General features: G+C 40.8%; 1 protein-coding gene across 1 annotated transcript in view; it reads left to right on the forward strand.

Moving 5' to 3' along the window:
* The window catches only part of HOOK3 (hook microtubule tethering protein 3), a 945,081-nt gene that overhangs the window by 909,821 nt on the left and 7,678 nt on the right, over positions 1-27,582 (forward strand). The window contains exons 14-22 of the mRNA XM_050987360.1: positions 9,651-9,791; positions 11,976-12,063; positions 16,335-16,412; positions 17,108-17,142; positions 17,936-18,018; positions 19,334-19,434; positions 22,085-22,189; positions 22,301-22,372; positions 23,820-23,956. Of these exons, the coding sequence (XP_050843317.1) occupies positions 9,651-9,791; positions 11,976-12,063; positions 16,335-16,412; positions 17,108-17,142; positions 17,936-18,018; positions 19,334-19,434; positions 22,085-22,189; positions 22,301-22,372; positions 23,820-23,956 (840 nt within the window). The remainder of the gene's footprint in view (positions 1-9,650; positions 9,792-11,975; positions 12,064-16,334; positions 16,413-17,107; positions 17,143-17,935; positions 18,019-19,333; positions 19,435-22,084; positions 22,190-22,300; positions 22,373-23,819; positions 23,957-27,582) is intronic.

Genomic DNA, 27,582 nt, shown 5'->3' on the forward strand with positions numbered 1-27,582 from the left:
CTGTCCAGAAGATAACTTGCTAACACAGCTGCTGAGCAGGCCAACTAGGGAGGATGTGAACTCACTGTTTATGAACAGGAAAGGACTGGTAGATGATGTGATGATCAGAGGCCATCTTGGGCACTGCAGTCACTGAATGAGAGAGTTTTTGATTCACTGAGAATTGAGGAGAGAGGCCAGCGGAGCCTTCACTTTGGACTTCTGTAGGGCAGACTTTGATCCGTTTACAGGTCTGGTTGACAAATTTTTTTGGAAGTCAGTCCTGAAGGGCAAAGGAGTCTGGGAGGGCAAGAAGGAACTGTTAAGGTGCAGGAGCAGGCAGTCTCCATGTGCCAAATGGTGAGCCAAGAAGACTGGCTTGGCTGCACAGAGAGCTTTGGCCAGAACTTGGGATAAAAAAGATTGTATCGTGTTTGGAAGAAGGGGCAAAGCCTCTCAGGAGGAATACAGAGATGTGCTGTTACGCAGGGAGAAAATTAGATGGGCCAAAGCCCAACTAGTTCTTGTTCTGGCTACTGCCAATAAAAGACAATAAAAAAATGTTTCTGTAAATACATTCACAATTGAATGAAGGTTAAGTTGAATCTCAATCCCTTATTGATTGCAAGGAGAACCATATCAGTAAAGGATAAGGAGAAAGTTGATCTAATTAAAGCCTTCATTGCTACAGTCTTTGATAGTAGCACCTCTGATCTGGTAGACAGATGTAAGAAGCTGAATAAAGTCACCATAAAACAGGAGGAAAGAGCTATGCTATGCCTGCTTACAGCTATGCTACCTGCTGTGCCACCAAGACACCTGCAAGTCCATGGGGCTGAGTGGGATCCACTGAAGGGTACTGAGGCAGTGGCTGCAGATGGGTGTTGCAAAATTCACTTTGAAACAGGTTTTGATTGCTACTGTAGCAAGTAGGGGCAAGAAAGAATCAAGAGTCTAAGGAGTGGGCAGAGTGACTCTGTCGGCGTGCTTCAACTTTTAAGGAGCCTGGGTGTCCTGGTTTAGGGCAAATTTGGAGAGAATCCCCAAAAAGGGCTTCTCCAAAAGCAAACCCACAGGCCCCTTCCCCAATTGGTTCAGGAAGAATTCCTCGGAGAGAGGTGGAAAGAACCTGTTTATTTGACAAGCACAGCACCCCCCAGCACACACAATGAACAATACCGGATGACACCACTCTTCCACTGCTCTGAGAAAGATGACAAATTCAGAAAAGTCTCTCCTGGGGGTTTGCTGTTGTCAGTCCCTCCGGTGCTGAGGCAGCTGCTGCAGCCACAAGGTGTAACCTCTCTCTCTCGGTGTTCTGAATCCCAGTCCGGAGCAGTCAGCAGGTCCAACGGGGGGCGGGGGGGGGGGAGAACAGTCCAGAAAGGAATTTGGACTGTTTAGCTAAGGTAACTAATGAGAAGGGGGGGAAAGAAGCAAGAGCAAGCAAAGCAGAAGCGAAGCAGAAGCAAGAGCGAGAGCAAAAAGCAGGGCAAAAAGCAGAGAAGCCGCAACATGCACTGGTGCTATCTGTATGTCCCGCCGAGTAGCTGATAGGAGGCCCAAAACAAAACTCTCATTCTGCCAGTCTTAAAGGCACAGAACATAATATCCAGCATAAATTACATACACACGAATGGGGATAACAGTCACCCTAGGACATTCCACCCCCTATCCCCATATCGTCAAACAATTTCATTCTCACCCCACAATCAGGTCTCCCTGAGGTACACATCGTGTTGTTCCATCTCTCTGCATCACCCACCATGTGCATCCTGGTCCCTGAGCAAAAACAACCCCACGGATGGGTTTGTCCGTACTTGAGGCAGAATTGATCCACACTGTCCTCCCTAACAAACCTTTGACATGTACCACTGGGACTTTATCTCCATCTATTATATTCAGGGACTCAGACTGGGCAGGACCTGCTCGGTTAGTGGAACCTCGAGTGTTAACTAACCAGGTAGCCTTTGCTAAGTGCTGCTCCCAATTTTTGAAGGATCCCCCACCCAAGGCTTTCAGTTGGGTTTTTAGTAGCCCATTGTACCTCTCTACCTTCCCTGCAGCAGGTGCATGGTAGGGGATATGGTACACCCACTCAATACCATCTTCCCTAGTCCAGGTGTTGATGAGGCTGTTCTTGAAATGAGTCCCATTGTCTGACTCAATCCTCTCAGGGGTACCATGCCTCCAAAGGACCTGCTTTTCAAGGCCTAGGATGGTGTTACGGGCAGTGGCATGAGACACAGGGTAGGTTTCCAACCATCCCGTGGTGGCTTCTACCATGGTCAGCACATAGCGCTTGCCTTGGCGTGTCTGGGGCAGTGTGATGTAGTCAATCTGCCAGGCCTCCCCATACTTGTACTTGGACCACCGCCCACCGTACCACAGGGGCTTCACTCGCTTGGCCTGTTTGATGGCAGCACACGTCTCACAGTCATGGATAACCTGAGAAATACTGTCCATGGTTAGATCCACCCCTCGGTCTCGTGCCCACTTATAGGTGCATCTCTACCCTGGTGACCTGAGGCATCATGGGCCCACCGAGCTAGGAATAACTCTCCCTTGTGTTCCCAATCTAGGTCTATCTTTGACACCCCTATCTTTGCAGCTCGGTCTACTTGCTCATTGTGTTGATGCTCCTCATTGGCTCTACTCTTGGGGACATGGGCATCTACATGGCGGACCTTGACAGGTAGCTTCCCTACCCTAGCAGCGATGTCTTTCCACTCATCAGCAGCCCAAATTGGTTTTCCCATACGCTGCCAATTGGCCTCTCTCCACCTCTCCAGCCATCCCCACAGAGCATTACTTACCATCCATGAATCAGTGTAAAGGTAGAGCCTTGGCCATTTCTCTCTCTCAGCAATGTCCAGGGCCAGCTGAACAGCTTTAAGTTCAGTGAGTTGGCTCGATCCACCTTCTCCTTCGGTAGCTTGAGTGACCTGTCGTGTGGGGCTCCATACGGCTGCTTTCCACTTCCGGTTCATCCCTACAATGCGACAGGAACCGTCTGTGAAAAGAGCGTAGCTTGTTTCTTCTGGTGGCAGCTGGTTATATGAAGGAGCCTCTTCAGCCCGTGTCACTGGTTCTGGTTCTTCATCTGTGACACTGAAATTCTCACCTTTGGGCCAAGTTGTAATCACCTCCAAAATCCCAGGGCGATTCAGTTTACCTATACAGGCGCGCTGAGTGATAAGGGCAATCCACTTGCTCCATGTAGTGTCAGTGGCATGATGAGTGGAAGGAACCTTGCCTTTGAACATCCACCCCAGCACCGGCAGTCGGGGTGCCAGGAGGAGTTGTGCTTCTGTGCCAATCACCTCTGAGGCAGCTTGGACTCCTTCATAGGCAGCCAAGATTTCTTTCTCCGTTGGAGTATAGTTGGCTTCAGAGCCTCTGTAGCTTCAACTCCAAAATCCTAGTGGCCGACCCCGAGTCTCCCCAGGCACCTTCTGCCAAAGGCTCCAGGACAAGCCATGGTTCCCGGCTGCAGAGTAGAGCATGTTCTTCACATCTGGTCCTGTCCTGACCGGACCAAGGGCTACTGCATGAGCAATCTCCTGCTTGATCTGGGCAAAAGCTTGTTGTTGCTCAGGGCCCCAGTAGAAATTGTTGTTCTTGCGGGTGACCAGGTAAAGAGGGCTCACGATCTGACTGTACTCAGGAATGTGCATTCTCCAAAAGCCTATGGCACCTAGGAAAGCTTGTGTTTCCTTCTTATTGGTTGGTGGGGACATAGCTGTGATCTTGTTAATGACATCTGTAGGGATCTGACGCCGTCCATCCTGCCACTTCACTCCTAGGAATTGAATCTCACGAGCTGGTCCCTTTACTTTGCTCTTTTTAATGGCGAAACCAGCTCCCAGGAGGATTGGATGATTTTTCTTCCCTTTCTCAAACACTTCCGCAGCTGTGTTCCCCCACACAATGATGTCATCAATATACTGGAGGTGTTCTGGAGCCTCACCCTTTTCCAGTGCAGTCTGGATCAGTCCATGCAGATGGTGGGTGGGACTGTGCTTCCACCCCTGGGGCAGTCGGTTCCAGGTGTACTGCACTCCCCTCCAGGTGAAAGCAAACTGAGGCCTGCATTCTGCTGCCAGAGGAATGGAGAAAAATGCATTGGCAATGTCAATAGTGGCATACCACTTTGCTGCCTTGGACTCTAGCTCGTACTGGAGCTCTAATATGTCCGGCACAGCAGCGCTCAGCGGCGGAGTCACTTCGTTCAATGCACGGTAGTCCACCGTCAATCTCCATTCCCCCTCCGATTTACGCACAGGCCAAATGGGGCTGTTGAAGGGTGAGTGGGTCTTGCTGACCACCCCTTGGCTCTCCAGCTCTCGGATCATCTTATGGATGGGATCACAGCATCTCGAGTGGTTCTATACTGCCGGCGATGCACTGTGGAAGTGGCAATTGGCACCTGTTGCTCTTCTCCCTTCAGAAGTCCTACTGCAGATGGGTTTTCGGACAGCCCAGGCAAAGTGTTCAATTGCTGGATGCCCTCAGTCACTACAGCTGCTATCCCAAATGCCCACTTGAGTCCTTTTGGGTCCTTGAAATACCCACTTCGAAGGTAATCTATGCCCAAAATACATGGGGCCTCCGGGCCAGTCACAATGGGGTGTTTTTCTTCCACTCATTTCCCGTCAGGCTCACATCCGCTTCCACCAAGGTGAAATCCTGGGATCCCCCTGTCCACACCGGCAATAGACACAGACTCCGTCCCCACATGTCTCGATGGGATTAATGTGCACTGCGCACCAGTGTCAACCAAAGCTTTGTATTCTTGTGGTTCAGATGTGCCAGGCCAACGAATCCACACAGTCCAAAAAACACGGTTTTCCCTAGCCTCTACCTGGCTAGAGGCAGGGCCCCTCTAAGCCTGGTCATCCTTCTTTCCCTGGGCATATGTCTTGGATGTTCCTTCAAGGGGATCAGACATATCATCATCATATCTGGCAGTTTGGCTATGGGCAACTGGAGCTGCTTCCCTCTTGGTGGAACTCCCTCTCTGAGTCCTGCCTTCCTTCAATTCACGTACCCGTCATGCCAGAGCAGCAGTAGATTTCCCATCCCATCTCCTCATGTTCTCTCCACTATCACGCAGGAAGAACCACAGCTCAGCTCGTGGGGTGTACCTTCTCTCTCCATCTGGGGAACGTCTGTATTGGGCACTAGGACGTCTGATCTGTACTGCTGAGATTTGGAGAAGGTCTTCCTTAATTTCCTCCCTGAGCTTCTTGTGATTCTCCTCTATCTTATCCTCTAACTTCTGCAGACGTGTTTCCACTGCTGCGATCCTGGCATGTGTTGGGCCATGCACAGCGTCTGCATATGCTCGGAGCTTCTTCGCCATATCCAGCACGGTCTCATCCCTCTCATCCCGCTTCATTATGGCTAAGGCAGAAGCATATTCGTGTGGCCCGAGTCGTACAAGTTTCCGCCACATCACAGACGTGCACGGTACCAAGTCTGGGTTCCTAGTTGTTACGTCATCTGAGAAGATAATCTCTGCCACTGCCATTTCTCTCAAGCGTTGGATCCCTTGCTCTATGGTTTTCCACTGAGTCTGCTGCATATAAAGATCATCTGCACACAGGTATCTTTGTGCAACACTGTCCAAGACCCGTGCCCAGAGGCTGTGAGGATTAACCCCCCTCATCATTCCTTGGTCGATGACAGGATCATGTGACAGGGATCCCAAATGCCTGGCTTCAGTACCATCCAGGATTGTGGCCTCACCTGCAGCATCCCAGAGACGGACTAACCAACTAATTATGGATTCATCAGGTCGCCGGGTGTAATCCTTCCTTAGGCCACGGAGGTCCTTCAGGGAAAAGGACTCCATATGGGCTTCTGGTCTGGCACCTGCTGCTTTGACTTCTGATTTTACATCAGGAGGCGCTGAGGGTCCTTCTCCTGCATCATCCTCATCATCATCCACTGGTCGATTGGTCTTGCCCGTGCATTCCCACTTCTAGTGCTGGTAGCTACAGCCATTGGTTTAGCTGCTGGCTTAGGCTCACTATCTAGCTTGGCTGTTTTGTCTCCCTGCCCCGCTGCCTCTGTCTGCTGGCCAACTGTATCTAGCAATGTGCGATAAGCATATGCCAAGGCCCAGCTCAGTGCAATGATCTTTTTCTCTTTAGGGTCATCCTGGTACTTCTCTTTCAGATATTTCCCCACCTCAACTGGGTTCTGAATTTGATCATGGGGAAAGTCCCAGACTATAGGGTCAGAGAATTCCTTCAGGATTTGGCCCATATTCTCCCATTTCCCACACCACTTAGGATTTTCCACACCTGGGTCTATTCCTGAGTCAGGGATCTCATCAGCCCGGCTAGAAATCTCAGCCCTCATTCTAGAGATGCAGCAGACTATATAGAGCAAGCTTACCAGATTGAGTACTAGAAAGATGGTCTCTTTAACATTCAGGGGAAACTGAACATTCTCCAAAAGCGATGCAACAGATTCAGAGGAGAAGAAGGAAAGCAAAGGCTGAAAAGCCTCACCCCCTGCTCTTCCTCTAACAATCTGGATGCATAACCATAGCCATGAACCATTCACACCTGGAGCAGACCCCAGCATGTTTACAAACTTCTTGCAAGCTATTACCACCAAGCCCAGCAGGATAGCTACTCTGGTCACTGCCCCTCTGCTGTAAAAGCTACGTATTAGAGACAATACAAGAGCTATTCTGGATAAGAAAACAAACCAAGGGACCATAGAGGTATTAAGATCTCAAAAAACCTTAGGGACCAGAAATGCATGCAAGCCTTCCCCCCAATAGACATTATGAATTCAAAAAGCATGTCTATTAACTGCTTTACACTGAAACAGAATAATGGTAACCAAAATGCACTCAAAACAGGGTCTCTCCACTCTCTCTCGAGCCGCACGTTGGGCGCCAAGATTGTCCTGGTTTAGGGCAAATTTGGAGAGAATCCCCAAAAAGGGCTTCTCCAAAAGCAAACCCACAGGCCCCTTCCCCAATTGGTTCAGGAAGAATTCCTCGGAGAGAGGTGGAAAGAACCTGTTTATTTGACAAGCACAGCACCCCCCAGCACACACAATGAACAATACCGGATGACACCACTCTTCCACTGCTCTGAGAAAGATGACAAATTCAGAAAAGTCTCTCCTGGGGGTTTGCTGTTGTCAGTCCCTCCGGTGCTGAGGCAGCTGCTGCAGCCACAAGGTGTAACCTCTCTCTCTCGGTGTTCTGAATCCCAGTCTGGAGCAGTCAGCAGGTCCAACGGGGGGCGGGGGGGGAGAACAGTCCAGAAAGGAATTTGGACTGTTTAGCTAAGGTAACTAATGAGAAGGGGGGAAAGAAGCAAGAGCAAGCAAAGCAGAAGCGAAGCAGAAGCAAGAGCGAGAGCAAAAAGCAGGGCAAAAAGCAGAGAAGCCGCAACATGCACTGGTGCTATCTGTATGTCCCGCCGAGTAGCTGATAGGAGGCCCAAAACAAAACTCTCACTCTGCCAGTCTTAAAGGCACAGAACATAATATCCAGCATAAATTACATACACACGAATGGGGATAACAGTCACCCTAGGACACTGGGGCAACCCCCCAGCCCCTGCTCCACCATTCTGTTTTCCAGCTGCAGGAGGAGAGTAACAGTTTTGGGCACAGATAGATATGGAATACAATAAATTTTGGTTACTCAGGACAGTGTTGATCTGCTGGAGGGTCAAAAGGCTCTGCAGAGGAATCTGAACAGGTTGTATTAGTGGACGGAGGACAGTTGTATGAAGTTCATCATGGCCAAGGTCCTGCCCTTGGATCACAACAACATGTACAGTGCTGCAGGCTTGGAGAAGACTGGCTGAAAAGATGCACAGTGGGAAGTAATTGTTGAGTCATAGAACAGCTTGGGTTGAAAGGGACCTTAAAGATCATCTTGTTCCACCTACTGTGCCATGGGCAAGGACACCTTCCAGTAGATGAGGTTGCTCAAATCTCCATCCAGCCTAGCCTGGAATGCTGCCAGGTATGGGGCATCCAGAACTCCCTTTGCCATTGCCTCCAAACCCTCAAAGTAAAGAATTTCTGTTTCATATCTAATCTAAACCACCCTTTTCCAGTTTAACACTACTTTCCTTTGTCTTGTCTCTTGACGCTCTTGTAAAAAATCTCTCTCCAGCTCTTGTTGTAAAGCTGCTCTAAGGTATCCCTGGAATCTGATCTACAACCCCAACCCCAGCTTTCTCAGCCTGCTTTAATAAAGGTGCTCCATCTCTGTGATCATCTTAGCAGCTTCCTCTGGATACACTTGAATTAGTTCACATAGTTCCTGTGCTGGGACCCCAGAGCAGGCTGCAGGGTTTCAGATGGGCTCTCACCAGAGCAGAGCAGAGGGGCAGAATCCCCTCCCTCCCCTGCTGCCCACGCTGCTTTGGATGCAGCCCAGGACACATTTGGCTTTCTGGGCTGGGAATGCCCATGGCTGGGTCATGTCCAGCCTCTCACCCAGCAGCAACTACAAGTCCTTCTTACAGGGCTGCTCTCCATCTGTTCATCCCCAGCTTGGACTGATACCAGGGGTTGCCATGGGCCAAGTGCAGGACCTTTCACTTGGCCTTGTTGAACCTCAAGAGATTTTCATGCCTGACTTCTTCCGTTTGTCCAGGTCCCTGTGGATGCCACCAGTTGTTTTGGTGTGGATTTGGTGGTGTTGGGTGACAGCAGCTGAACATGAACTGTTGAGTGCCCAGGTGGTCAAGAAGGCCAATGACATCCTGGCCTGTATCAGCAATAGAATGGCTGGCAGGACCAGGGCAAGGATTATCCACCTGTACTTGGCACTGGTGAGGGTACCTCTCAAATCCTGTGTCCAGTTTTGCACCCTCTCACTTCAAGAAGAATGTTGAGGGGCTAGAGTGTGTCCAGAGAAGGACAGAAAGCTAGAGACAATAGAGCTAGAGCTAGAGAAGGGTCTAGAGAGTTAAGTTCTATGAGGAGCAGGAGGATGTTTATCTGGGAGAAAGGAGACTCAGGAGTGAGCTTATAATTCTCTACAACTACCTGAAAGGAGATTGTAATGAAGTGGGGGTTGGTCATTTTTCCTGAAGCTGTGCTGGGGAGGTTTAGATTGGATATTAGGAGCCATTTCTTCACCAGGTGGGGTTATCAAGCATTGAACCCAGGGAAGTGATTGAGTCGTCATCCTGGTGGTATTTAAAAGATGTGTAGATGTGGTGCTTGAGGGACATGATTCTGTGGTGGACTTGGCAGTGCTGGGTTTATGTTAGATCTCAATGATCTTAAGCGTCTTTTCAACCCAAATGGTCCTGTGATTGTGTAAAAAAACTTAAGGGCTGAAATTACTTGCTCAGGATAATGCAGTAGTTTAGTGGCAGCTGAGATTACAGTCTGTCTTCTCACTTGGTATTAAGTTTTGCATTCTCAGTTCTCCCTATATATTTGTTGAGCTGTACTCTGAGATCTGATGGGCGGACTGAGGTAATTTCTTTGTGTTCAGCAATTACAATTTAAATAGGATTTGTATTTGAGGGTTTGATGATATGATTGTTGTTGCAGCATCTGCCTTAAAAAGATTATATTTATGTTGTTATTTTACTTCCTATGGTAAACTGTTTTCTTTGTTATAGATACTGGTATTCTTTTTTTTAAAAAATTGTGTTGTATGTGTTTAGGGAGAAACTTATTCGCCTTCAGCATGAGAACAAGATATTAAAATTGAACCAAGAAGGTTCTGACAATGAGAAGATTGCCTTGTTGCAGAGCCTTCTTGATGATGCAAACTTACGGAAGAATGAACTGGAGACAGAAAACAGGTAAAAAATTTTGTCCTCTGCTTCAATTGACCTTCCTGCAAGCATCTGCAGGAGAAGAAAGACATGGTTTTAATGGAATCAGTCCTGTGAAAGTCCACAAGGATGTGATCATAGGACTATAGAGTTTTTTTTATGAGTAAAGTCTGAGGGATAGAGACTATGTAGCCTGGAAAAGAGAAGGCTTGGGTTAGATCTTATCAATTTATCTTATCAAAGTGTATGATGGGAGGGTCTAAAGAAGGTGGAGATAGACTCTTGTCAGTAATACTCAGTAACATGGCAATATAGGGTGTGAGCGGAGCTTAAAACACATTATATTTCATCTGAATGTGAGAATATATATTTTTTTTCACTTTGAGGGTTGCTGAACACTGGAGAGTGTTGCCCAGAGAGATTGTCTCCATCCCTGTAGATGTTTAAAACTCAACAGGACATGTTCCCTGGCAGCCTTCTCTAGCTGACCCTGCTGGATTGAACTAATCAGCATACAGACATATGTGAGACCAGACAGAGTGCATCAGAGCATACCACAGTATTTGGCTGATAGTGATGTGAGGCTGCTTTGTATCTAAGCTTTGAATCTGTTACTTATCTAATCTTCCCCAATCTTCCTCTTCAAGCGGGGGAGGTGCCTGAAGCCTGAGAAAAGGTAAATACTTCACTCAGCTTCAAGAAGGACAAGAAAAAGAGCATGGGGAACTATTGAGACTGGTCAGCCACAGCTTGCTTTCTGGAAATTTCGCAAAGCAAGTCCATGTGGAATTTATTTCCAGCTACATGAGGGACAGGAAAGTAATAAGCAGATGTCAACATGAATTTATTCAGAGCAAATCATGCCTAAGTAATCCAGTTGTCTTGATAGAGATGACTGTGTATGTGAAGAAGGGTGAGAGGACGATATTTAGGAAAACCTTTGATTAGGTGTCCCATGTTGTCTTTATGTTCAGAATGCCTGGATATAAACTAAGAAAGTGGACAGTTAGGTGAGCAAAAAAAATTGATTGGACAGTGAACAGACAGCTGAGCCTAAAATAGTATTGTCAGTGAAATGAAACCCAGCTGGCAACCAGTTCCTCAGTCATCAGTACCAGCACCAGTGCTGTTTGTCACTTGTATTAACAACTTCACTGATGAAAGGGGCTACTCTTAGCAAGTTTGAGAATGATACCACTTTGGGATGTCCTGAAAGGGAAAACTTTTACTCAGAGGAGCTCAACAGGAGTTCAGAAAAATGAACTGATGAGACCCCTGTCCCTGGCTGTGGAGCAGCTCTGCTGCAAAAGCCCTGGGGTCCTAGTGGGTGGCAAAGGAGGATATGTTATCTGGGGACCTTGCAGTTGACTGTGATCTGGACAGTCCTCATTGGGGTGCAGGCTGTCAAGCTGCGAAATCATAACCTCTCATCAGTACTTATTATGATGATCAGTACTTATCACATCTGGACAGAGCATGTAATTTTGGATTCCACAGTACCAGAGAGATGTGGATGTATAGAAGTGCAGCAGAATACTGCTAAGGTGAGAGACACTGTAATATGATAGGTGGGATGAAACTGAGAACTGGGTTTGTCCAAGCCAAAGGAAAGGTGGCGTAGAGGAGACAACTGTGAACTGCATCTGCCTGATGGGAAGGTAGAAAGAAGACAGATTTGGGCTATTCTCAAGAGATTATTAGTGGAAGGACAAGAGGCAACAGACAAAATACGAAGTATGGGTCCAAGCTCTAGCAGAGAAGCCCAAAGAGACTGTTAGACCTCTGTCCTTACAAGTGCTCGATACTGGTATATGATTCCCAGCAATCTGCTGTAAATGCTTTATGGAGGAGGTTGGATCTAGGCAACCTGTGGACATCTCTTCCAACCTACAGGTTTACCTGTAATGGTCTAGAAGCATAAGCTAGCAGAACTCTCACAGTAAAACTGACTGTTAAAAAGTCTTCTTTCATGTATATAGAACTGATTTCTGCATCCATTTATGTTGTCCTTGAGGAATATGGGAATGTTCTGGATGTTATAATCTCTAGAACTGCTGTAAGCTCTTAACTACTGCTGTAATTTTCTCGTGAGTAATTTATAGTATTGCATTTTTTTGTGTAGATGATCTGAAAACACTGGACACTAAAAATATGAGACTATCTCTTGCAGTTGTTTTTTTTTCTGAAAAAGAAATAATGTCTCTTTCCTAGATTGGTAAATCAGAGGCTTCTGGAAGTACAGTCCCAGGTTGAAGAACTGCAAAAATCTTTGCAGGATCAAGGTTCAAAAGCTGAAGATGTAAGTAGAAATGTACATCAAACTTACATTCAATTAGTTACCATTTTTGAAACTTTGACCTTTTTGTGAAAAAAAAAAAAAAAAAAAGTAAAAGAATTATACAAACTGAGATTTCTAATAGTTTTGTGTATTTACTTGTATGGTCTTACCAATAAATTGTGCTTCTCTAATTAGGATGTAAGACAATTGTCTAGAATAAAAAAACATCCTATGTAGAGAAGGTGTCATACATTTTTAATTTGAATAATTGTATCTGTTGCAATAGAAAACTCAGCATTTAAATTATTAAATTAGAGTAGAGAGCTTTGCAGGGAATTGAGAAAATGTTGATTCTCCATGAATAAAGCATCTGAAGTTGTTTCGGGTTTAGTTTTCTTAATGAAAGTTAAGGTTTTTCCAGCCACTGCAAGGTCTGTAATTCTTCATGTAAATGTATCGCAGAATAAAAAAAGCCAGGCAGTCCAAAACTAAAAACGAAGTCAAATAATTAGGTTCTCAACACAATGCAGCTTTTTCTGTTTCTGAATACAGGATTAACTTTATTTTATATGTAAGAATACAAATTGTAGATGAGTTAGTGTGGAAAACAACTTTCAGTCTTCCACTCAAAAATTGTTTCTCTCCTGTATTTCAAAAAAGAAGCTCTAGAACTTTATTGAAAGCAGCGATTTGTTAGACTGTACATGCATAGTATATGCTCACAATCTCAGTGTATCATGTTGCTAACTGGCAACAAACTGTAAAGTGCTGCTTTCTGTTTTTGTGGATTTGTTGTAACTAATTTTTATAAAATAGTGAAAGTTTTTTTTATTATATGCCTATGTAAATTTAAATTTAGGAGTATGTTAAATTTAGTTTACCCTTTAAATTTTCAGAATAAACTGTATGAATGTTAAACACCTAGTTGATTCCCATCAAGATTGTTTTCCTGGGTAACTTAAAATGTGTTTTAGAATGCACATTAAAATAGGTCTATTCTGAGATGTTCTTTATTGTCTTGATTATTGGCCAAAATCTTTTCAGGGTGAACAAGAGTATGAAAGAATTTTTCTCAGATACTGAGTATTGTAAATTATCTCTGTCAAATTGTATTCAGCTTTACTTACTGCAATTTCTGTTGTATCTCTTTTGAGGCTCTCGTAGGGTCAGTAATTTAGGGTGTGTCTGCACTCATGTCTTCTATGTTGGTCTGACCATAGCAGTGGTAATTTATAGCACTGATCCCATGGCCTGTTTTTCTGAGTTTGATCTGTAGGATTTAATTTACTCTTAAGGAAGTAAAAGAGTGAGTGTAGACTCAGGGAAATATTGAAAATGCAAGAACCTCTGACATTGTGGTCTCCTCATGCAATCTCTCTTGTAAAGCAAAAGAGCAAACCTCAGAAGTTAAACCCAGCTGCTCAAGTAGTTTGAAGTTGGGCTGAGACTGAGTTATCTGTAGGATAGGCATACAAAAAGAGTGATTCTTCAGAAACATAAGAAAAAGCAATAGGAGAGAGACAGCATACCGTTCACCAGTACATAATTTTCAGCTCATTTCCTCTGTTTTTTGCTATTTTTATGCAAAATTGCTCTGAGGTTCGTATTTTTATGTACTTTTACTGTAAATGTGCTCAATCCAGAAAATTAATTGTAATTCAGTCTTGAAATGTATGGTGAGAACTCAGGTTTGTTGAGGTTTTTTTTGTTGTTGTTGTTGTTGTTTGGTTGGTTTGGGGGTTTTTTTAAGTTTTGTTTTGTTTTAAAGCTGAAGTTATTTTTAGACATGCCCAAAAAAGTGTAAGAGGTAGTGTCGTAACCCAGGCAAGTGTCCTTGTAGTGTTACATGCTCTGTGCCAAGGTCCACAAGGGCAAACAGTTTTGATTTTGTACTGAAGTGCAGTGGAAGGGAGCTGTGTGCCATTGGGCCTGTAATGAGCACTGACACATTCTATTGGGGTACATGGTTAGTCCATTTGGACTATTACCTTGCTAGCCAGGCAAAGGCCTCCTTACCCCCATCTTTCAGAATCAACTCAGATGTGTCTGGTATGCTCAGAATAGGTTTGATTTATTGTCCTCCAGAATGCGGTAGTCATGTGGGGCTACTCAGCAGTTATCTGAACATCTTTGACTATGCAATTTGCATGCCTTATCACTGTCTTTTATCATCCTTGTTCTCCAGTTCTCTGCCCTAATCCCTTCCTATATAATCACCCTGCCTTTAGTTACTTCTGAACCACTTGTTAAAACCATCCCACGCCTAATGTTTTTTGTAATGTAACATATGCAGTCTTGGTCTTACATGCTGTTACTGATAAACACCTCCCTAAAAGGTACCCAGAATTCTGTTACTTCTTCAGTTAGCCATGACGTTCAGCCACTTTTTCATTTGGTGAGACACTGGAACATGTTACCCAGGGAAGCTGTGGATGCCCCATCCATGGAATATTCAAGGCGAAGCTGGACAGAGCATTGAGCCACCTGATCTAGTTGAAGTGAGCCACCTGCTTGTTGAAGGGGTTGGACTATGTGACCTTTAGAAGTCCATTCCAATCCAAACCATTCTATCATTACTCTCAGCGTTCTTGAGAATCTGACCATCCATCATGGTGTTGTTTTGTGACTTTCATCACCTCACAGTGTTATTGATCTCATCCAGCAGTCTTCTGACATGATAACCCATAGTTTCCCACACCCTGCTACGTTAGCTTAACTTCAGGCCAGAACCTAACCATCTGCCCCTAAATTTAGCATCTAAAATGAAACCACATTTTGCCCTGAAAACTGGGACAGACTTGTTCCTTTGGTTTGCTTAAGCATGAAAGGAACTTCAAGCAAAAAGACTTTTATTTCTGTAGTGTTTAGGAGACTTGTCTTCCTATGAGAGAACAACAATTTTAGTAATTACCTTTCAAATTTGCATGAGTCTTTAGAGCTTACTTTTGAGACTGCAAAAATCCCAGAAGTAGTATTTGCCCCCTTTTAGAATGATCTGTCTGACTTTATCTGCCAAGTATATACAGGATCTTTGGGTACCTACAATTGCACATTGAGTATTTTAGTCTCTTTCTTAATCATGTGTCTTGGGTTAGTTAATGTGGGTAAACTCATTTCTGCTTCTTTTAATTGTTTAGGCTGTTTATCACAATTAGTTTCTTGCGTGTGAAAACATGATCTATCTAGCTGGGAGAGAGGTTACCCCCTCAACAGTGCAGATACTAGGTAAATAATACACTAGTGGAATCAGTGTTGACTAGTAGTTGTGTCTGTTTCAAGATAAAGCCAAGTGCAATAAAAGGATGCAAAAAAAAAAGCTGAATTCAATTTTGATTTTTGTTACCTTAGGGAAGTGGGCACTGCTTCCAGGTTTTTCCCTTTCTTGTCCCAGTCTGCCAGTAGTCCTCTAGATGATCAGATACAAGTGATGGGGACAGTCAAATTATTATTTGACTGATAAAGATGCATACAAATATTTTTTGGTTACATAAAGGGTAGTGTTGCTGCAGCTGTTCAGAGGACTGCAAAAAAAGAAAAAAGGCAATGGTCAAAACCTGCAGATCCTTAGCTGCTGCAATTTTTTGACTGTGAAATCAGTAGAGCCGTGTTGTCTTGTTTTTATGGCTCCCCACCTTTCTTGTCATGGAATAAGAAAAACTTTTTTGTAATAACGTAAAAACATGCCCCAGGAATGTGATCAAAAGACAATATTTTGAAGTAAAACTAAAAGCTTTTTGAGTGCACACAATATTTTTTTCCTAATAGCAAGGTGACTAAATCTTTGTAGAAAGAACATTGGAGAAAAAACAATGAAGTAATTTTGTTGATTATTTTATTTTGTATTTTGATGTTGTTGTGGACCATCAGTCACATGCTAACCCTCCCATGTGATTAATACTGTATAAACACAAACTAAAAAGGCAGTTGCAAATACATTTGCTTTGTATTCAATCAGTGTGGCAATAACACAATTCAGCATCACACCACAAAAACACCTGCACCCCTTAATTCTAGTTGTAGCCCAACAGACTGGCTATTTTCCTTGGTTTTGTTAGTTATATGATTTTTGTTTTAAAATTACTTTCCTAAATAGAAGTTACTTTCCTTTGGAATTCTGATTTAAACACAATGATTTGTAAATGTGCTTCTTTATTATTTTATATTTTTGGGTTTAGTGACATGTTTTAGAAAATGTTACAAGATGAAAATTGCTCATGAGAACAGAGGAAGAAATTGCACATGCGTGAAAAATGCATAGCTTTAACTTTTTCTGTTCATGACTTTCTAAATAGTTTCTTCTGTTGGCTGCTGTTTTGCTTTATACTAATGTCATCTCTGTTTCTTGGCATGGGCTTCTGCTCAAGGCTATTGTGAGTATGGCTTTCTATTTACTTAACACTATTTTCAGTTCATAGACATTTATTGAGTTTGGTTTTTTTTTCCTTTTGAAAAATACTCACTGTGTATGAAGTGAGTTTATAATTTAAAAATTACTTAAAAGTTTTTATTCAAAGAGCTTGTCTAAAGGTGATTTAACCAGGAAGTGGAACACTGTAAGTTGTCCGGTGATTTTTATGTGTCTGTAATCAATAAAGATAAGAAACATAAAAACACATTTTTGCTACACTGCAATTAGAAATACTCTACTCCTAGTTTCTGTGGGGATGGGAATTTACTTCAACTAATTTGCTACATGTCTTCTTGCAAGTTGCAATGCAATATTGGTAGGACAGCTCTCCTTGCAAATTTTGCTGCACTTTCCAATACAAAGTACTGAAATACAAGTTAAAACAACAGCCTTTGAATTCTGTCATTTATGGATCTTACTTTTATTGATCTAGTTCCTGGGAAAATATTTGTAAAGTTCTGAAGGGTTCCAATTTTACTAAAGTCACACAGCTGTGAAGAGAAAGGTACCACGGATGCTTTACAGTTGTGATTTAAAACTGAAGTTAAAAAGTTGGATTTTGGTTGGAAAGTCAAAGTTGCATGTTTTAAAATACTTTTAAAAATACATTAAGGTTTCAAAATATATTAAAATAAAACATTTAACTTTCTATTTTAGTCAGTTCTTCTGAAAAAGAAACTTGAAGAACATCTGTAAGTATTTTTGTTTCCCTATTTTTTTGCAGTTTGAAATTATGTGTTTTTCTATATATTGAGGAAGGCAGACAGTCATTGGTGATGGGTCTGGAAAATATACAACTAAGAGAGATTAGATAACACAGGAATATTTGGGAATCTGTTGTTAAGATTCTATTTTTTCCCATAGAAAACCATTGCAAAATTAAAAGCAATGAGGGAACCATCATCTTGTGTTGGGTAGAAAACTTTGCTTAGCATTGTGCAAATCTTTGTTCAAGAGAACAAAGTAATTTTTTTCTGAGAGAAGCATGTTAATATAAACAAAATTATTTTGCTTACTATTTGATATACATTTTGTCATAGACGTAATACTTTAGGAAATGCTGTCATTTTATTATGGTATTTTTGCACATCTTTTACTTCCCTAAAAGAGTATTTTCTTTTGACTGTCTTGCAAAAAGAATTTTCTGTTGCTTTTGGGTTGAGCCATTCTTTCCTCAATGTAATACCAGTTATTAGTATTCATTTTAGGCCCTCATTGTACAATTATCTCAAAGTTCTAAATTAAGTACAGTTATTGATAAAGAAACTGTTTGCTGTTGCAGTTTTCCATACAGCACAATGTTTTTCATCCTAACAAGTATTTCTACAGTGATATTGTCGCTTGTCCTCATGCTCAATAGAAAAAAAAATCAATCATGTCCTTAGAAATAATCTCTCTCTGAGAATTTTCTGTTCTGCTTAGTGCTCATTTCAAGCACTGTAATACTATTGGGGAAACAATATGTGCTTCTGTGGTTTGTAACAGAGAGAAGCTCCATGAAGCTAACAATGAGCTACAGAAGAAACGAGCTATTATTGAAGATTTGGAACCAAGATGCAATAACAGTTGTGAGTTACCTGTGCAGTCCATTTCTATTCTTTGTAAATTATTTCAGGTGCAGCATCTTTAATTATAATACCTAAAGGAGGTGTCAGGTAAGCAAAGTGTACGTTTTTAATGGAAGTGATATGTATGTTGTTAAATTTCTCTGGAAAGTAGGGTGGCCGAAAAGATGATTTTAACACTTGAAATGCATGGGAATCACATTTTAGAAACAGTACAGTACAAAATCATAGAATTGTAGAATGCTAAGAGGTTAGAATGAACCTTAAGGATCATCTAGTCCCAAACCCCAGTGATATTTGCCATAGAAATGCCAGCTCACTGCTGTTGAACCTCAGCTGTCCAGAATTTTTATGTCTCATAAGACCCTAATTTAGAAGATCCTTGCTGTTTTCACTGACTCACTTTTACTTCCAATGTATATTCCTCCAATGTGTTTTCAAAAATGGGTTGTAATTTGAGCAAATTTTCAGTTACTGGTCAAAGAGAATGTATGATATGTATCATGTTGCTCCAAGGGTATGCAGAACCCAGTATCTAGTTGGTTTTTAGCACATTATTACTATGTTTTTTCCAGAGCAGTCATGAGGGAGGTAGTCTGGATTTTTCAAAAGAACAGTTATTCTAGAATAAGGCAAAAGATTGTAACCAATGGCAGTTTTTCTGGTTTGTGATAAAATTATTTTGTTCATAGTGAGATTGAGTAAAAAATAGAAAACATATCATGTTGTTTTCTGAGATCTCAGAAGTTGTATAGAAGGTGTAGAAGTAATAGTGGCTTGACATATTCTTATACCAGCAGGAAAAATCTGTGCAATTAAATTGTCCTACTGGTCTCAATTGCTGTTTAAGAAAATGTGAGGGGGAAATTAAATTTAGTATATTCACATTACAGTTTAATAGATTTAAGCAGGAGTTGTGCCTCTTAGGAATTATTCCACTTCCATAAAATCACAAAAATCATATTTGCCTGTAATACATGCTAAGGTATTATAGTAAGTCATTAGTAAACCCGTTTTCTACATGTGTTCAATGACATGACTGCTTTATGATTCCATTCCTCTTTATTTGTCAGAATTTTAGAAAGCAAAATTATATCCCAAAAAAACCATTTTATGAGATTTTGTAGGAGTGCCAATTTTTAATGTGTTTCTGAGCTATACAGCAATTAAATCCGTGATACCTGCCACATCAGATTTCTTGTCAGCTTTTCTTAACTGAAATATGTTTTAGCTGTGTCTTAAGAGTCTGTTGTAAAATATAAAAATATGCATAATATATTGATGTTATTTTCCAATGTGTGCCTCTCCTGACATAAAGCACTTAAAATTGAGGAATTACAAGAAGCTCTACGGAAAAAGGAGGAGGAAATGAAACAAATGGAAGAACGATACAAAAAGTATTTGGAAAAGGCCAAAAGTGTAAGTAGATATGTTCCATGTGGTAGTATTAGTCATTCGTTTCTCTGGGTCTGGATTGAAGGCACTTGAAATAGTAGTTCATGTTCGGACTCAAGTGTTTATTATTTCTTGTCAGTAAAACTGTCTCACTACTGTGAGCTCAACAGCTTTTCGTTAGAAGGCACAAAATGTCTAACAGTCTCTGGTGACAAGGTATTTTAAGACCAAACTATCCAATTAAGAACTGACACCTGGATTATTTTCCCTTTTAACCCAATAACTGATCCCACAGAGCCTGCAATGCCGACTTTTCTGCCCAATTACAAAATGCCACCCAAACCCATGAAGAAGAAGGAAGAAGCAGCATGAAGAAGAAACCCAGGATGATACCCTGTGCCCTCCATTTTGCTTCCATCCACAACATACTAAAAATCCCAAAACCTAAATTTCTCACCACGTGATACACCTACACTACTTTCTATAATCTATTTCACACTTTTGTGGATTCTAGTCTATTCTGGAGTTTAGCAGACTTTCTCCATGAATGAGAGTCAAAGTCAGTGCTCCCTTGGGGATCAGGACACACCCTGACAGAGCAGACAGAGAAATATTCCCAGGGCCCCGGGTTTCCACAGTTCCACACCTGTCTGACAGAGACTGTATTACATGTCCACTATGTGGGAATAAAAATGAAGGAGGTATCTGTATACACGCTGTAAGTTAGAGAGAAGGAAGCTCCATTGATTATCATCTTGTTGTTTCAGTATTTAATATGGATTAATTCTGCAAAAGATTACTCCATTTTTGAGACTCTTTTATTGATGCTTTTTTTGCAGTAAAGTAAGCCTTTTGACTGAATTGCCTTCAGTAGTTGTTAGATTTCTCTGATGATGTTCAGCATTCTTTTTTGCCTTTATTAATTAATATATGCTTCTGTCAAGAAGGTGACTAATATTTAAGTGCTGGGGATATGGGTATACTACTAACTTTGAAATGGCAATACCGTGGTCTTAATCATAGTCTCATTTCTTCTCTTACTATACTTTGTTATTTTGAGTATTATAAAAGCTTATCAGTGTCTTTAAATACCTATCATTACATTGGAATCTGTAAGTAGGTTCCTAATTTGTCAAAACTTTATGCTTTCTTCCTTTACTTTGGAGTTTCCTGAATGATTTCTTCTGAAATGTCTCAGGAAGTCTAAAATAAATTTCTCCTCTGTCCCCCCTGCCCTTGCATTTTATATTGGTCGTTGTGTCTTAAAGTATATTCCACTGAAAGACAGCATTTCCCTTTTCACGAACATCTGTATATTTGTATGTACTGTTTTACTAAAGGGTGTTTTATAGGACAGTAGCATTAATTACTTAACTTTGTTAAGGTTAACTTTTTGTAATCTTCTTACGAGCTTTCATTTTATTTGTGTTTGGTTTGCAGCTGGGTTTTTTTTTTGTTTCTATTTGTTGTTATTGATGGGGTTTGGGGCAGGGGTTTTTTTGTAGAATCATTATAGTCTTCCACTATGGAAGGTGTATCCAGGTCTAATGAGTATTTTCTTAGAAAAATAACATGCTTTTGTAGAATAGAATCATTTAGGTTGGAAAAGATCTCCAAGATCATCAAGTCAGCTTTTGACGGATTGTAACTGTGTTAACTAGAACACAGCACTAGGTGCCACATCCAATTCCTTGAACACCTGCAGGGGTGTTCTGGGTATATACTGGGTATATACTAAATCCCCAGGCCACCCATTCCTATGTTTAACCTAAACCTTCCCTGACCCAGCTTGTGGCCATGTTGTTTCATCCTGTCAGTGGTTGCCTGGGAGAAGAGGCCACAGCTCCCACCTGGCTACAACCTCCTTTCAAGTAGAGAGTGATGAGAGCTCCCAGAATTGTCTTTTCTTGAGGCTAAACACCCCCAGCTCCCTCAGCCACTCCTCATAGGATTTATATGTTTACCATACAGTAAAAATATCCCTTTAAATAAAAGCATTGTTTTATTTCAGCATCTGGACACAACTCTGAAATAGGTAGAAAGATAAAAGAAGTCTATTTCTATATAGCCAGAGGTTGTTAAAGACTTTCAAGCCATTTTCTATTAAAGGCTTAATAGTTCAGGCTATTTGCTGGATTTGTTCTTGGTTTAATTCTGTTTGCTAGCACTCTTGGATGACATGTAAAACTGTACCGGTGTCCCTTTTTAATAGTGTAACAATTATGCATGTTTCACAGAGTGCTTGGCTTAACAGAGCTATCTAGAAGTTGCAGCACCTGGTACCGCAGGTAGGTGAAGCATGGCAAATATCCATAAGGACAGAAGCAGTCCTTCCTCAAGCGGAAGAAACTGACAGGCAGGAAAATCACAACTATGAAAAGAGAAACCTTACAGAAGTTGTTTCTGTCACTATGGCCCCAAGGAAATGTAGCCTGTGTTAGGAACTGCAGATGTGAGTCTGGGATACTGAACCTTTTAGGTATCACTTTTTCTTGTCCCAGTCCTGTAAAAAAAGGCCCTGTTCAGATGCTCTAATATGTCACAGTTGATGAGAAAGGTAGACATATTTTGAGTTACTTTTTTTTATTTTTTAACCTGACTTAAAATCTTTTAATTCCTTAACAAGATTGCTTTTGCAGGATTTAATAAAAATCAAACTGGTTTTCTCTAACAGGTCATCCGCACATTAGATCCTAAACAGAACCAGGGTGCTGCTCCTGAGATTCAGGCACTGAAAAATCAGTTGCAGGAGCGGGACAGAATGCTTCATTCCCTGGAGGTAGTAATCGTTGTGCTTTGTGGTAAAAACTCTTTTTTTTTTTTTTTTAGTTAGAGACTAATACTTCTATTATACCTCGGCTTTAAATATATGGATTTTTTTGTTTTATAGAAAGAATATGAGAAAACAAAAAGTCAAAGAGAAATGGAGGAGAAATATATCGTTAGTGCCTGGTACCACATGGTAAGAATCTCACAAACCTTTTAATTAAAAATTTTTAAAAAAAGAAAGAAACTATTAATACTGTTAGTTTCTGGCATGTTTTTAACAGTATTTTTGTTTGAAAAGTATTTTCCAACACATAAAATTACTAAAAATTGCTTCTGTGTTTAAGTTATCTCTATGTAAGAGTCTGTTCCTCTAATAACCTTCTGGAAAATTAAAAAATTTCATAATTTTCAAGTTTTAAAATCAGAAATAGCTCAGATCACTATTTTGTAATCCCAGCCCTTCACTTATACAAATTACAGTCCTCAAATTTACTTTGATTCACCACTTTCCAGTCTTCCGTTGTTTCTAATGAAAGGGCACAATCAAAGCAATTAATCTTACTTGCAATTCAGTTGGAGTGCTCAGAGAAATGACCCCTTTAACTTGGGTGCAAATTTAGCCCGTAGAAAGAGTGAGGACATTAGCAAGACCCTCACTTAAATTAATCAAAGAAAAGTTTGGATAGAAGATAGGGTCTGTGCAACATTACAATTTTTGCTGAGCCTGTGTACCAGGAGAGTTGTCCCCCACATCAGATGTGTTCAAGTCTTCCCTTTGGCAGACTGACTGGTTACATTGAAACTGCTCTTCATCTGTAACTCTTCATCTGCTCTAGACATCTATAACTTTAATGTTTCATTCTGCTCAATCATAGAATTCAAATTCTTCCTCTCTGTATTCCTTTGGAAGAGTTTTCTTGCTGTTCTACATCCTTCTTGTCTTCATGAATAGCAAGTCTAAACGCAAGCAGAGTTGTGTTCACTTTTGAATTGTTTACATATTGAAGGTATTTTCAAATGACCACTGTCCTTGGCCAATTTTATAACATTAGTCCTCCTAACAAGTAGAAGACAAACCTGAGGTAAGACTCACAGTTCAGTGATCTATCATGAAGACTAAGATGGTCACTGATAGCTTAGTCCATGTAATTCTTTAATTAGCCTCTGCTTTTATGCACGGCTGCACAACCTACCTAGCTTTCTTAATTTCCTCGTTGCTTTTTTACCTAATGAGAATATACTGTCTCCTGAGATGTGCTTCTCAGCACATAGGAGTTGGTGTTTCCACAGATGATGACAACACCTAAACTTTTTTCAGAAGAAAAGTACTTTTCCCTAGAAGCAACATACTGAAAGGAGACAGGAACTGGGGAAAGTCCTTTTGAAAAGAATTGTCCAGTTGCCATGAGAAGCATATATTGTGTTCTTAAATGGTTACTCTAAACCTGGAGAATGACAGCAGGGAAGGGGAAGAGTTCCACACAAAGTATTAGGAAGAATGTCTTACCTATGTCCTTGAAAATAAGATGCTTTATGTGTGGAATTCAGACTAGTCAGTGTGAAGACAACTAATGAACAAAATGTAAATTAATAAAGGTGTTTTGTATTGGTATTCACTGAGAAATTCTCTTTGTCCATAGGGGATGACTCTGCATAAAAAAGCAGCAGAAGACAGACTGGCTAGTACAGGCTCAGGACAGTCCTTCCTGGCTCGACAAAGGCAAGCCACGAGCACAAGGAGATCTTACCCTGGTCATGTCCAGCCAGCAACAGCAAGGTAGAGAAGCCTTGCCCTTAGAAAGAAAATTGCCCTGTGATCCAGGCCACTTCTATTGCAAGTGCCAACATTCAAGGAAATAAACCAGCATCCTTTCTCTTTCTCCCTTGTTACTGCTATTATTTTACCATTCAGGAAAGGGTTATATTATGCTTTCTCATTGCTCTGTTATGCCCCTTGCTTATATTTTTTGGAGTTCATTTTTCTCTGCGTTTTCTGAATGTGCCAAAATTTTGAAAACATCTAGAGGAGTGCTGTATAATAACAGTCTTATTTGTATGAAGCCTGGTCTCTTACAAAAAACTCATGTGGACCATATGACAATGTAGATTTCTTATTACAGTTGGTACTTTTGTGCCTGTAAGGGTTGTTATGCTTTATAAGACTGTTTTTGTTCAAAGGGAATTTGCTTTTTATTTCATCTGCTATCCTGTTGCTTCAGAAAAATGCTGAAATCTCATTACAGACATGCAAAGTTGGATTATAATACTATTGTGAAATATATTTAATACTAAAAATTCACCAATGCAAAAAGAAAGATTGGGGATTTTTTTAAATCTTCTAAGTTCAAAGTTTGCTCTTATTCTTGGCATTTATTGAAGTAGGATGATCTTTTTCCAGGTTTTTCTTATCAATTGGTGTCACCTCTTTTGCTGGTAGAGATGAGTATTTTCAAATGGTTTATTCCACTCTTATTTGTCAAGCATATGCTTAGATACATATTCTAAAAAGGTGGAGAAGTATTTAGGATGTGCTAATCAGCTACTCTATCATCCATTTCAGAAGGACATTTGTTTTAAAATTTTATGATTATGGATGAACAGTATGTAATGGATCAAGGCCCCAGTTAATATTGTTAATGTATTCCAGTTGTCATCCCCTACTAAAATACTCACATTTAATATATTGATTCAGGGTATAATTGTATCAGTTGCCTTACTAATGGTACCAGTGCCTTCAGGTGAGTTTATTGCTGACTTCGTTGGAAACTGGCTGTGATTTGTACTGCCTTTTTAGTGCATAGCTGATTAATTGTTGTAACACCTTCATGTTGTTCAATGGATGGAGACTCCTCCTATTTAGGTTCTGTTCCTACAAAGTTGTGCTTTTTTTCCTGACCAATTCTATGCATTCCCTATCATTTTTGTCAAAGAGTCGATGGACATAGAGAACCTAAGTATTTGCTGACTGGAAGTTTCATATTTATACATCTTATTGTGATTCGGTTTTAAATTTAGGGACTGGTTTTCAATTTAGGTTTTTCTTTAGAGACTGTTTGGACTCTAATGCACGGGCAGTTGGTTATAAATTTATTCTTTCACTTGATTTTAAGGTCGTTATTAGTGGAGGCGTTTCTTTTTGCATAAATCCCTTTAGAGAAAAGATACTAGCATTTATCAATCATCTGAATGTCTGTTTTAATTTGAACTTTGGTAGAATGAGCAGTGGATAATTAAAACAAGCACACCTAGATTAAAAGGTAATAAACAGGTGAATTACATTTTTAGGTACTATTGTTTTATCCTCAAGTGCATCATCTGCTTTAATCTGGGCTAAGAAATTCATTCAGTATGTGTCTGAAAAATATTTTCAGTTCCAGTTACACCCCCACACTCACCATCACGCACCCCACCCAGAAAACAGATACTGAATTCTACGTATAGTTTTGTATTTTATTCCTTACATTTGGGAAAAATGGTTTTCTAAAAGTTTTCTGTACTTATGCAGTATATAACTGGTGTGGGCTTTCAAAAATGAGATGAGACATGGCAAGTTTCTTGTGTGCAGAAAGATAACAATGCAAAGGAAGTTGTGGGTAATTTCTGTAGCTCAGTGAGGTGATATGCTCAATCTGCTGTCTCTTACTGAGATACAAAATGCTCTGTATACAAAATGCATTCTGTACTCATCTAAATGATTACAGTTGATGTGTGATAGTGTTTACTTATTTTGTTGTGCAATTGATTTTAATAACTTGAAGAACTCTCTATTACTTGCTGTATGTGAACAGGAGCAAGACCACTCCTCTAAGGGAATTTGGTGCTTCTGTTTGAGGTTACAGCATTTTATATCACCCAGAGCAAGAACCTAAGAATACCTAAAGCTCTATTTTAATTTTAATCTAACTAATTTTTCTGTTACAAAACTGCCAAGGGCTATTTGTGAAAGAATGGGATGGAACCTTAATGGGAAGTTTTATCTCTTAATTTTGTCTTATAATCAAATTACTTATTGCTGTTAGTTAGGTGGAGATCCAAAAGAACTTGAATCCAGTCGGCACACTAGAATGAAAGTAATTGCTTTTATAATTATTATGTTAATATTTGTTTTGCTGTTTTGCCTCCAAAGTTTTGATGACAGGCTAATACCACTGAGAGTTAGGAGATGAACAGATGCTGGTTAGAAGCCTTGTCTTAGGCTTTTACTTTCCAGTCTCTCATAGCTTCTTTTGCTTCTGGTGGTTGCTGGCTTTTGTCCTCTTTGTGATTCTATCTTTCCTTTTCCCTCGAAGATAAGACACTGAAGTGTTTTCTGTAGTTCTCTTAAAAAATAGATAGCATCATTAAATAGCATCAAAGAGCAACACAAAACTCATATTGCATCTGAGCTTTATTGTTGCCCATGGTAGCTGTTAGGAAAGAGAACAATCATTTTGTCTTTGAGAATCTACAAACATGCAGAAATTCTGGTATTTCCCAGAATTTGTGCTGAACATAAAAACCTAAAAATGTACTGCACTCTTTAAAAAATATACTCAGTTGCTGTCTGGTTCTGGTAAGTCATTTGTTATGTATTCTATTAGTAATTAAGAGGAATTCAATCCTTTTTTCTTCAGTGCTTTACCTCTTTAATTTGCTGCATACATCCATTCTTAATCTTTGTGTGTGGATGAATTCAAGTGGTGAACATCATTAAACCTTCTCTTTCACAAGAACAGCTTCTTTATTCAAAGAGTTCAGCTTCATTATTTTGCTTGCTTGTTATGTATCTTTGTAATCAGCGTGTATTAAGAAAAAGGAGCTCAGACTGTGATTCCAGGGAATAAATACATACATAAGGGAGCAACCACTGTATGTTCCCTATTTGTCTTGAGTAACTCAAGAATATAAGCAAAAGCCTCAGCCTATGGAGCAGAATTTTCTCAGTACTTTAGATAGTTCTGAGAAGTTTTTAGGAATACTTTTTTTCCCCTGGGGCAAGAAAGATTATTTACATCGGAATTGTAGTAGTAATTACTAAGCCAATGCTGTATCCTGTCCTAACACACCGCAGAAAAAAGATCCCACAAATGAGCTTAAAGAGAAAAGGTTCTCCAGATCAGAGGAAAGACAGCTGAGGAGTTCTTGAGAGTACTTCTCTGGGCACTGTGCTGAGGTATCTGCCCTCAGATCTTTCTGCCCTCAGATCTTTCTGCCCTCAGATCTTTCTGCCCTCAGATCTTTCAGATCTTAATCTACAGATCTGCCCTTAATCTTTCCTATAGGTTTTAATTAGTGACAATAAAAGATAGCAGAAAAATGGTTTTTTTTAGGATAAATATTTTCATTGTTTAGAGCTGAAGCTTAGTTCCTGACCCAAAAGGATGATGGGTTCAGATGTACAGTCCAGTTCATGTACTTCTGTGG

The sequence above is a fragment of the Serinus canaria genome, chromosome Z (genome assembly GCF_022539315.1).
Source record: "Serinus canaria isolate serCan28SL12 chromosome Z, serCan2020, whole genome shotgun sequence".
Classification (NCBI taxonomy): Eukaryota; Metazoa; Chordata; class Aves; order Passeriformes; family Fringillidae; genus Serinus; species Serinus canaria.